At 37.9% G+C, this 12,540-nt stretch overlaps 1 protein-coding gene across 1 annotated transcript in view; it reads right to left on the bottom strand.

The window, feature by feature from the left end:
* Positions 1 to 12,540, bottom strand: part of Dock9 (dedicator of cytokinesis 9) — a 191,133-nt gene that overhangs the window by 113,733 nt on the left and 64,860 nt on the right. The window contains exons 12-17 of the mRNA XM_023715194.1: positions 9,018 to 9,092; positions 6,956 to 7,096; positions 6,057 to 6,257; positions 5,552 to 5,674; positions 1,738 to 1,820; positions 1,007 to 1,129 (exon numbers count right to left, since the gene is read on the bottom strand). Of these exons, the coding sequence (XP_023570962.1) occupies positions 1,007 to 1,129; positions 1,738 to 1,820; positions 5,552 to 5,674; positions 6,057 to 6,257; positions 6,956 to 7,096; positions 9,018 to 9,092 (746 nt within the window). The remainder of the gene's footprint in view (positions 1 to 1,006; positions 1,130 to 1,737; positions 1,821 to 5,551; positions 5,675 to 6,056; positions 6,258 to 6,955; positions 7,097 to 9,017; positions 9,093 to 12,540) is intronic.

The raw sequence follows: 12,540 nt of genomic DNA, 5'->3' as shown, positions 1-12,540 counted from the left end.
AAAAAAAAAAAAAAAAAACAAAAAACATTTAGCTGTTGGTCATTCCTTTCATGTTGTCTTCTGAGAGTCCTCAGACCTAGTCTTAGGAGATCAAAGGTTCAGAAGTGAACTCATTAGGAAGAAGCTATAAACTAGTGTACAGTGGTTAAAACCACAGACTGTCAGACCACACAGACTTCCACCCACTACCAGCTGTGTGACATGCTGGAGCATTGCTTTATCTCTCTGTCTCACGGCCATAGATTGAAATCAAAATGAGAGGGTGAAACCCTAACCCTCAGTACCTATGAAAGGGACCTTGTTTGGAAACAAGATCTTTTCAAGATAAGATCAGCTAGATGATGTCAATTTGGCCTTGATCCAGTATGAATATAAGTATGACTTATCTTTCTATAAGAAAGAAATTTAGACAAAGACAGGAATGGTAACATGATTTAATTTATCTCTGTCAGAAACCTATGCACCATCTATCTTAGGTGAGTACCCATATCTCCCTTCTTCTGCCCTAACATCCAATCAGGAAGCCATACCCAGAGCTGTACCTTTTTGCTATGATTTCAACTAAACTCCTTCTTTCCATTTGATCCCTTTAAAAAAATTTTATTTTAAAGAGAAAAAAATTAAAACAAAAGGTCAATACAAGATAATACATTAACAATGGTTAATACATTGTGTATTTCTATTTCTTCCTGCAAGCACTTTGACTTGTGCTGTCTCATCTCTTGAAAGAACTCCTGCAAATGTCTCCTTATTCCCTAGACACATCTCTGTTCCCAACCCACCCCTCATATCACTACCCAAACATCTGAGATAGAATTCAAATCAATCAGGTTACTCTGCTGATTGTGAACTCTTTCCTCTTTCCTTAGGACTTGAGAAAATGTTCTGAGTCCACTCTTCCATTCCCTTGACACATGACTTGAACAATCATGACTGTTACCCTAACTGACCCCACCCCCACCCTGCATTTCTCAGGTATGGAAACAAGCAAGACCTTAAAACTCACTTCCTAAAGTCCAGAAGTAACTTCAGCATGTCATCATTGGACAGCTTATTGCTGTCTTGCCTGTAGACAGCAGAAAATCTGGCATTTTTGTCAAGGTTTCCAGCTGTATCCTTAAATAATGTCCTGAAATAGCAAAATAATATTTTTAAACTGAGTTTTCAAAAGACCAAACAAATCCATCATTTAACTCTGATTTCTATGCATAGTTGAATTATTTCATTGGTGTTAGCCAAAAGAAATCTCATTGTCTAATAATGTGGGAAAAGATTAATGAGGATGAACATAACTAATTTAATTTACACAGAAAGCATTTCTAGCAAACATGCTTGTGCTTAGAAACAATATACACATGTGAAGTAAAACCACAGACAGAGGCCACTGCTGACCCCCTGGAGGTACCCCCCATGGGACCTAGGATCCCTCTGTAATAAACATGCCCACCCTGCCAATGCTAGACAGCTGATCTCTGGCCAGCATCTTTCTGCTCTATCACTGCTCTATCGCTATGTGGTAAATGATTTTCAGATTTGTTGATTGTTTACTTTTAATTTCACACATTTGAATCCTTTTTTACTCCAGACAACAAACAGAATAATCCTATTAACCTATGCATCTATCTATCTATCTATCTATCTATCTATCTATCTATCTATCTATCATCCCTCCCTCCCTCTCTCCCTCCCTCCCTCCCTCCCTCCCTATGTTAATGTTATGAAAGATGTTCCCATTACCTTGCTGCCCAAGCAAATGGCATTCTATACTGTCCCAGTCTTTGGCATGCCTGCTTGGCATTCTTTAGCACTTTTTGAGCAACCTAAAAAACATCAGAATACAGCCATGAAAAACTGCATCCCCACCCTCACATAGGTGACTTAAGATCTAAAGAGCCATCATTAAATATTCATCCAACAAGCTCTCGCCACAGCATCATATGCATGGAAAAGTATATCTTATAGCAACAACTATGGCTGAATTCATATTTAGTGCAGATTTCATTTAAAGTATTTTTTTGGTCAGAGATTCTTAAAGAATATAGACTGAGCATTGTTTCTAAAACACATGTCTTTTTTTTCTGTATTTAAGACAGGGTCTACAGGGTCCACAGGGTCTCACTACATAGATCAAACTCATAGTGATTCTCCTGTTTTCAGCCTCCCAAGTGCTGGAATTACAGGCATGCACCACCAAACCTAGTCTCCACTGCCATTTCAGTGCACCCCACAGGCGGGGCCGGCACGGCATGCCGGGGATCAAATCCTGGCTGCTGTGTTCTGCTCAAGCAGGTGCTTTAGCCCACTGAGCTAAAAGGCTGGCCCTTAAAACACATGTCTTTTCTTTGGTCTATGAATGCAACAAATGTGCTATTTAACATTTATACTTCTTGTTGACTAACGGCAATTTTAATTGTAAACCCAGAGTTATTAGTAAATTCCATATATGGTGTCCATACCAACACATATCATATTACTGGAATTCAAAGGAGAACACTGATGAACACACTAAACTTTCTCAATTCCTAATGTGCCCTGGTTTGAACAAATTCCCACACTTGAGAGGATATTTACCATTAAGAGAGATAAGTATTAACTTAGAGTGTTTTCAGTTGCTACAATTTGCTACTTTCTAATGTTCAATTTCTGTTGTGAGTTGACTGATTAGTACATAAGAAAGTATATTTGCTTTTGGCCAAAAAACATGCATCTAAGTCAGGTCTATTACTAATCAACTATACCTCTATTACTAAAGTAGATGACACCTAATTGCTTCAAATTTGCTTGTACTGTGATATTATCCTGTTAGCTTGATTGATTCAGAGTGGTAAATTATCTGATTACATCAAGGTCAAATCAGTTTTATACTCTGCCAAGTTGCAAAGTATCACTGTTAGAAATGCAGCCATCTTGGGGCCTGCCCAACCTTCCTTCAGTGTGCTGTTACTGTTGCATCATCAGGAGTGAGACATGCACCAGCAAGTATGTGACTTCCAAGAACCACAGAGCCATCTATCTCTAAGCCAAACTGAAGCCAAATGTGTGGACAGGGTATAGGCCTTTCCCGACTCTATTTTTCTTACCTGAAAAGTGGAAGGTGTGGTAATGATCCTATACACGTGCAAAATTTTATGATCCTCCTACAATAATACTATGAGACATGCTGCTTCAACAATGAACTAGAAAATATATTTTGCTTGAAACAGATATCAGGAGGTCATTTAGTACTGCTGTTCCCACCTAGTAGTGTTTGTTCACCCCTGCCTGGGTGATTTAGTAGGGGCTAAGATATATGCAGTCTTTGAGTAAGATAGCTGAATCTTTCCAAAGGGTCAGTTTATTTAAATGATTTCAGGTTCTAGATTTTTAGGTTCTAACAATAATGAGCATGTTACAGGGTATAATGCAGTACTTGCATAATATTTAAAGCTAGAACTCAAAGTTTTGATAAATTTTCCCTCAAATGAAGACTGAGCTCAGACTTAAACTGAAAGAGCCCCTTGAGCCCTCCTTATTTTAAAGAATCTATTTAAAATAGTTATCTATCAAGACTTTTCATGAAAGTTTCCTATAAAATGAAAACTTAGTCCAAATGATATTCTAGACCATCCTGGAAAACATGAAGAGACAATTCTAACAGAACAAAACAATTTCTCCACCAAAACTACTATGCTGACATGCGATGATCAAGTCTTAATTCCTACTGCACTGTTGTGCAGGTGGGAATGAGCGAAAGCACTGACAATGCACACAAAGAAAAGCAGGCTTTAGCCAACGATCAGTGGACACTCGAGCACAGTAAGGTTTAGTCCACCTGTGAGTTTTGCACTGTATGAGCTGCTGAATTTCAGTCACAGGCATAGCAGAAGTAACAGCACTGGCATGTGTGGGTCTTAGAATTGTGAGACAAACATAGTTAAGGAGCAGATCTTATCTAGGACCTTCACTGGTTATTAATCAAAACACGAAAAGAGCTCCTTACTAAGGATTGTTTAAGGGAAGGTGGGGGGCTTCTCTCTAGGGACCAGACTTTGCTTAGCTTTATTAGCCTTTAGTTTTAAGAGCAATAGGATTGGTAAATGGGCTTTTAGTTCACTGCAGTCATCATAAATAATGGTGCCTTATATGCTTTCTGTGATTTATGCTATCGACAGCATCATCTCATACATTAACTATCCAATTCTTATCTGCACCAACATATAGAACATCTAGGCTAGTGATGGTGAACCTTTCAGAGAATAGTGCCCAAACTGCAACCCAGAATCCACTTACTTTTCACAAAGTGCCAACACTGCAATTAAACCTGAATACTGAGGTTTTAGTGTCAAAAAAGCAACTCATATATCATCATTTTTGTCTTAAAAGAAAAACAGCAAGCATACCATAGGTTTGCCACTACTGGCCTAGGAGCTAGAGAAAGACATGGTGTGATACGTCCAAAGTACGGAGGCAAGTTACAGGCAACCCAGATCTTATCGTTACCACAACCTACTGACCAGCCTACATCTCTGGTGGATGCAGCTGTGCTGTATGGGGGATAGAGGAGAAGGAAAAAAAGCTCTGAATCAACTCAGAAAACAACAGTTAGAGCTTCTGCCGTATTCATTCCTGTGGTTATTCTTGTCAATGTATCCAAGCCATGTTTCAGATGACCATTTAAAACTTTTCTTAAAAAAACCATAAAAATATAAAACTGGCAAGGACAGTAGCACTCAGTTGCTTACTCAAACCAGGTGGCACAATGTGCTAGAAAGTAATAGTCAAGTGTCTGTCCACTCTTATCTGTGGGACATTGGGCAGGTAACTAAGGCTTTGTAGGTTTCGGTTTTATGAAGAATGAAAATAATGTTAGAGTAGATGATTTCTAATATTTAAAAATTATATTTTACTTTTTATTCTATGGATACTTTAAAAATATAGGAAATATATTTAAACATTACTTTGAAAATACAGCAAATATACATCTTATATATGTTTCCCTTAGTTTCCTTTTCATGGTCACCATGACTCTACCCCTTCCAGCCAAAACCAAGTGAGCCATGGATACCACTGACCAGACCCTCTGAACCAAGGGTATCTTCAAACTCTAATCTCATATGTAAAAATAAATGAACCAAAATATGACTCCAGATACCAAGAGGCACAATAGCAGAATGAGCTCTATTTGGCTATTTCCCCCCGACAGAATGTTTATTATCAAACTAGTAATTCCTTTGAAAACCATTTACAATGTCAGAACAGACTAGAGGAATAATATATTTTACTTATGTATGGGATAACATTCATTAAAAGTTAGACATATAGAGACAGAGGGGTTGTAGCTGAGTGACAGTGTAGGAGTTTAGCAGATGCAAAGCTCTGGATTCAATTCCCAGTTACTCCTGCCATTCATGACCCCATATGTTAAAAAGTAAATGTATGTATGTTAAGAATTCTATATATGTTTAGGCTATAAATATTATGGCTTACCTTTGAATTCATTAAGCACTTATATTTTGACACAGTTACTTTTTTTCAAATTTTCATTGTCAAAAACATAAAAAGTCATTCATACCTTAGAGGAGTCTGAACTTTTCATATATGGCTCAGCACAATGTGTGATGCTCCCCTGAAGAACTTTTTCAATTCTGGCCACAAGAAATATATCTGGATGTGGACATGTGACTGAAAATATTCCCTAGGAGATAGTTATCCTCATTATAGAATACACAGCTGCATCAAACAAATCCCATGCCCATTAAAACAGCAAAAAGTAGTGAAACAATACAAAATGTGACAATGCAATGCTACACTGATGACTTGAGCAACACTTCATTATCTGTTCATAAAAGTCTAGTTGGTGGGATAGGCAACAAGGAGAAAGCTTAGAAGAAATGAGAAATCAAAATCACTTGTCCTTTAGTTCACCTTTCCTGTCCAATGACAAATACTGTTCATATAAATAACTCTCTCAATTATTCCACTTGTGCATTACAATGTCTCTTCCGGAGTTATAATATACTTCCGTAGCATGTGCAAGATTAGTCTGAGCAGTGCATGGGCTAGATCATGGTCCCCACCTGCTTTGGATATTGCATAGCAGTTGCATGAAGGATGTCCTGAAGGGCAGGCGGACTCTGGCCACCATTCATCCACGCTGAGGAAGTGGGAGCCAGCATCTGCCGCACTGAGAAGTGATTCAGGTCCACATGGAAATCAGCAGAAATCTTTCGGTTGTATTTTATGTCAAACAGGGACAGAGTAACGAAGAAAGGCTCTACCTGAATGAAACAGAAAAATCCAGATCATTACTGACTCAAAAGTTGGGGAAAAACACACTGATATCAATGAAGAAATGATACAACCCAGGGCCAGGAATACAGCTCAGCAGTACAGCACCTCCCTGGCAAGAGCAAGGTCCCGAGTTTGATTACTGGCACCAAGAAAGAAATGAAGAAATGATGAGACCTATTTATGACTGCTGCCATATATTACTACTAGAGATAAACAGTTATATCTCTTTTACCATATAGAGAATTAGATTATAAAATGTTTTTAAAAATAAAACTGCTATTTTCTGTTATGTGCTTGGTACTTGATATATGTGCCACAAAAAACAGATGGTGGCTCTTGACTGAGAATCTAGGACAGTGGTGGTGAAGCTATGGCACATGTGCCACAGGGAGGTGTCTGTTATCAATAAAAGCTCTAACAGGTTCACCATCACTGATCTAGGATAAACCACACTCCCTGGAACTCTGAGCATAATCTCATCTTCCCTAACCAACACAATCATTCTCAAACATCCTGTTTCAGAAGGCTAAAGAACAACCTCCATAAACAACCTGATCTAAGCCTTGTACTTCTTTGGTACAAGGACAAGGATTTCAAATCCACACTGTACTGTCAATGAGGGACCTTCCCATCTAGGACCCTTGATTATGAAAAAAAAAGTTTTAATTTTAAAGAGAAAAATTACATTTGTAGTTGGGCCTTCTTCATTTTCAGCAACACAGCATTGCAAATTGAAAGATAAGTCATTGCATTTGACAAGGATCCTTTTTCCAAACTTCTCTTCAAATGGCTTCACTTCTGGTTCAGGTGATGAGAATTCAAGCTTCTTCAAAAGGAAATGTAAATATATAAATACATTATGTTCCCTTTAAAAAATCAAACCATAAAAATCCCATCCCATGTACCCAGAAAAACTGCCTAAAATATAGAAATACCATATATACTGATTTATTCCCAACAGTATTACCATTTTATAGTAAGTTTATATTATTTATATCTGTTACATATAGCTTATGCTAGTCAAGTGAACAATGACATACTACTCACTGGGTGATTATTAAAAATTATAGTACTGAACAAAGTGTTCAGTAATAGATGATAAGTACATTAAATGTGACATATAAACATGTACATATATTATACATACACACAATGGAATATTAGTCATAAGAAAGGACATTCTGGATCTGATAAGGTCAGTCAAATACCCTCAGGATTTATCCTGTGACCCTATACTTCAGATTGCAGATCCTTTGACAGTGTCAGCCATTTGGCTGAGTCTTAACCATCCAGCAGAAAAGTATAAAAACGAAATATAAGAAGTAAAGCCATGATGTTATGTTGAGCTGTAGGGGACTCAGGTCAACCATTTCTGACACTGCCAGTCAAGCGGAAGACCCAATACTATTATAGACTACTGGACTCTTTTGGAATATTTTGCTGAGTTCACACACCTATAATATTCAAATGACGGAACAAAACAAAAAAGGGGATACAGATGAATGTCCATTTTGTATCTGCATATTAAAAATGGTTAGGTTAGGTATAAAGTTATATTCTCTTAATGAATAGAGGGATTTGTTTTAATAGTGTTTGTAAATAGGATATTATGTCCGCATCTTGTACAGCAAACAACCACTAGGAAGAGAGTATGCAATGTGTTAATACCTGAAACTGTCCTACCAATTTGATTTGAAACTGTCCATTGCTATTTGTTTCTCAATAAAATTATGGAGAGAAAAAAAAAGAACAGACATTCTGATAATATAGATAGACCCTGGAAACATTACTAAGTCAGAGAAAATACAAAACAACAAATAATGTTCTCATCCCACATTTATGAGGTTCCTAAATTGGGCAAATTCATAAAGATAAAAAGCAGAACAGAAGTTATCAGGGGGTTTTGGTAAAGAAGGAAGAGGAAATTACTGCTTGATGAAATTTTAGTTTGGAAAGATGAAAAATTTCTGCAAACTAATGGTGGTAATGGCATACAACAATGAAAATGTATTTAATGCCATAGAACTTAAACATAGAAATTGTTAAAATGGTATTATTTTATGTTATATACATGATAATAGAATAAGTAAAAACTTCACCTAAGCAAATAATGTGTGTATGAGACTGTGTGTGTGTGTGTGTGTGTGTGTGTGTGTGTGTGTATGTGTATGTGTAGGCCAATGAAAAAAACAGAAAAATACATACTGCAGTAAAAAGGAATCAAAGGATCTATTTTTAAAAAAAGACCCGCAATGAAGGAGGGAGCAGGATGAAATACAGCACAACATCTGCTGTCTCTTGGCAACTCTGTGAGGTGGTCATTCTCATGAGCAGACACGTAGGTCCTTGCTACACTGGCTGGGGCTTTGTTGGGACACAGATGTGGGCTGCACACACTGCCAGGTTTATATCTGGGACTGCACCTGGGCGAGTCAGAAATCATTACTGCCTCCTGAGGTGCAAATACATTGCAAATATCTGTAGTGATATTTGCTATTTTCTATGGCTATTCTAACAGGTAAATTACATGATTTTTGTGAATGTGAGAATGTCACTGGCCAAATCTTTCTCAATATTCAACAGTCTATTGAATATTAAACAATAAATTGTATGGCAGGTAAAACACAGGTTTTTATTTATCCTCAAATATTTTATATTGTTGCATTGCTTGTCAACTCAAAATATGTATCAAAGATCTCTTCATCAATCACTTAGTTTTACATCTGAAATATTAACATAGTTCTTACCTGGGCATCTGGGTCCAAATAAAAAAGTTTAACTCTGCTTTCACTTTTCAGTTTGATTTCTGCTTCTCTGGTACTCTGATAACAAGATAAATAAAAATGATATTTAACAAAATTTTTAACACAAAATTACATAGCTTTTTCTGAAAGCTGCCTGATTTCAAAGATCTGGGCTAATTGACACCACTGCCCTATTCCTGAGAGGCAGCTGCATTTCAGCAAACAGGACTGTACCAAAGGATACGCAGCATATGAAGGGAGGGGACAAGTATATGTGTAATCTTTGACTTTATGGGACTGATAATCAATTATAAATCAAAAACAATCCAAAGAGCTGGATGTGGTGGCACATGCCTAGCACTCAGGAGAATGAGGCAGATCACTATGAGTTTGAGGCCAGACTGGGTTACAAACTGAGTTCAAAGTCAGCCTGAATAAAACCTAGACGACCAGAAGGAGGAAAATACGAACTTTCTTGGCTGATTGGAAAGGACAAACAAACACTGAGGATAGAAATGAGCCTAGATGGTAGGAAGGACTGAACAGGGTCAAGACTAGAGGTAGCCGAAGAGACAGCGAAAGCAATACATTTTAAATGACTGGGAAAATGAATCAGAATAGATCTTGAAGGACAGTAAGGAGCCAATTCATCCAGTGTATAGTAAATGAACACCTACCATGTGTCAGGCAGTAGCACATGAATAAGAAGTGACTAACCTCAAGGAACACCAGCTGGAGAAGAGTGGCCACACAGATAGTAAGACTAATAGCTATTTTCTATGGCTGTTCTAATGGGTAAATTATATGATTTTTGTGAGACTGACATTCTCAAATGAAGAAAGGGTAGTAGGAGCTCATCTGGACTGGGGGGTAGCAACTGGAAAGCCCTGACAGAGGAAAGCATCTCTTGAAGGACAAGCACTTTTAGCCAGAAAAGAAAGAAGCAAGTGTACACTAGGAGGAGAGCTGTAGGTACAAACAGACAGGTCACTATTGAGCAATGATCAAGTAACTCAGTACAACTGAACGGTAGGTCTGGTGGGAAAAAGCTAGATAGGAGCTTAGCATTTATATGCAAAGGATTGGTGATTTCATTCAGAATTTAAAACATCTATTAATAGTTTAAGCAAAAATAAAGTAAAATAACTACTTCTGCATTTTAGAAGAATCACTTGGTTAGGGCTGAAGAAATGCATTAGACAGGGTATGACTAGGAGGCCCAAAGTACATTTCCTGGTTTCCACAAGTCTCCCAGTCTCAGAGTCAGGCCCACAGCACATCCCAATTTTCTGTCTTGAGTAGCCTGCTGAATGGGGACTCTATCAACTGTGACAGATAATTCAGTAAAGAGCAAAGTTCAGGGAAAGATAATACACAAAGTGTAGTGTGAATCTGCCTGCAGTATTTCCAAATGAAAACGTTTAGGAGATGGTTAAAGGTGTGGGATTTGAGAACGATACAGAGAAGGTGGTTGGAGACGGGGACTCAGAGTTCACAATGTGCAGGTGGGAAGGAGAGTCTTAGGAGTGGATGAGATTTTCTGGAGAAGGTGTGAAGGTGAGTCTAAGTACAAAATACCAGGTGATCCAAAAATGAAGAGATAGACACAGGAGAAACCACTGACAGAGACATATGGTGCAGCGATGGAGGATGCAGATGTGGGACATAGGAAACAAAGAGAAGAGGCTTCTAAGACATTCACAAAATAGAAGTCATCTCTGACTTCATTATTTGCCATATCTAGTTCCTCTGCATCACATGTCTTATTCTTCTTGGCAATCAGAGGACTGTTACTCTCAATCTCCAGAGTTAAGTTTATGAAGCCAGAATAGAATGTCCTGTTTCATCTATTACTTAGCCGAAGGATAAGTAACAGATTATATCAACACTTCAGACTACACCTCAACACTTGAAAATGGGTCAATCAGTCATAGTGCAAAAGATGCTAGGTGCTTTCTGTTGGTGGCTGAGTGAGGTCTATTACTACATCTCTAATCAACACTAACGAGAAATTAAGGATCCTCTTATTCCTCTTGACAGCCCTGAAGTTGTATAACAGGTCTCTAGCAAGGTCCTATGACTGTACTTAGCCAACTGTCTGTGTCTAAGAGAGATGACTACTTAATACTAAGAAATAGGCTCCTAATTTTAGTTCAGCTGTTAACCAGCTGTCCAAGGTACTTAGCCTTCCTCTTCTCCACTTTCATTTTTGAGTATAAACGTTGTATTATAAAATGATGGCTGAAGCCTCCTTCCTTAATGAAATTCACCTTAATACTAACTATGGGAGCCTGAAGGTTTCTGGGGGTTAAGGGGCAAATCTTCTGTTTAGGTTTTCGGGATAAAACATGTACCCATGATTGAGGTAGACACTCTCCAAACAGAAATTGAGAGTGCTTCAATTTCACTGTAGATTGCTGGTACTATAGCTCAATGGCATAAGCGCCTGCCTGGCAAGCACAAGTTCCAGAGTTTGGTTCTCGGTACCGCAAAGACAAAACAAAACAAAACAAAACAAGACACCCAAAAAAACCCAATGAGTTCTATTTCATCACTTCTTGGCCTACTGGCTAAGATCAAGTGCAAATTGCCTATCACATTTCCTAACTTTTCACATCAAAAGAACTAGAACTTATATAAGCAGAATCTACTCAACTAAATGCAAAGAATTTGTTTTAAATTATGTGCTGCTCATGATGTTTCCTAACAAAGCCATCAGTACTAGGTGTTGCAAGCCACCACCATTGACAGCATATTCTTCTTCTGAATTGTCTGTTTGAGTCCTTCAACAAAGCAAAGACTGTGATCTCAGACTGTAATGTAGAGCCTTGGGCTCTTAATGCAGATACAATTCCTGGTGCCTTTCAGAAAGATGTCTCTTATTGTATCAAGTTGACTGTGCTAGGAGATGAGAAAGAAAGCATAAAAAACTGTAAGAGTTCCTTATAACTAGAACACCAGTAAGCACAGAAACACATGAAAAGAAAGACAAGAACAAAAATAAGTCAAAATAAAAAAAAAAGCATGCTGTTACCACAAACATATATTTCCTTTTTATTTCTTCATCAGAGAGGTACTGTTTAATGTGAAAGAAGGGACATTAGATGTAGCAATAACCTAACAGGTATAGCTTACCTTGCACAGGTAGCTAACTCTGCCATGAGCTAGATAAAAAGCAAATTCGGCTTCTGAAATTTTCTCCTATACCTCCCTAGACCCAGAATTATGCATACACAAAGGGGAAGCCCAACAATGGCTGAAGGACTGGGCTTGGTGGCACACACCTGTAATTCCAGCTCTAGGTAGGCTGTAAACAGGCGGATCACTAGAGTCTGAACTAGTAGTGAGACCCTGAACACCCTGCAGACCCTTCCATAAAAAAAAAAAAAAAAAAAAAAAAAAGAAAGAAAAAGAGGAAAAAAATATGGCCAACAGCATCTCATTTTGAGGGTGACAATTACAGTTGGGTCATTTAAGTAGAATGAATTCTAATAGGAAGACCTATAAAAATATTTTTGAGACCAGA

The sequence above is a fragment of the Octodon degus genome, unplaced genomic scaffold (assembly GCF_000260255.1).
Source record: "Octodon degus isolate 3935 unplaced genomic scaffold, OctDeg1.0 scaffold00039, whole genome shotgun sequence".
Classification (NCBI taxonomy): domain Eukaryota; kingdom Metazoa; phylum Chordata; class Mammalia; order Rodentia; family Octodontidae; genus Octodon; species Octodon degus.
The sequence above is the reverse complement of the archived record's forward strand: the minus strand, read 5'-3'. Positions and strand labels throughout refer to the sequence as shown.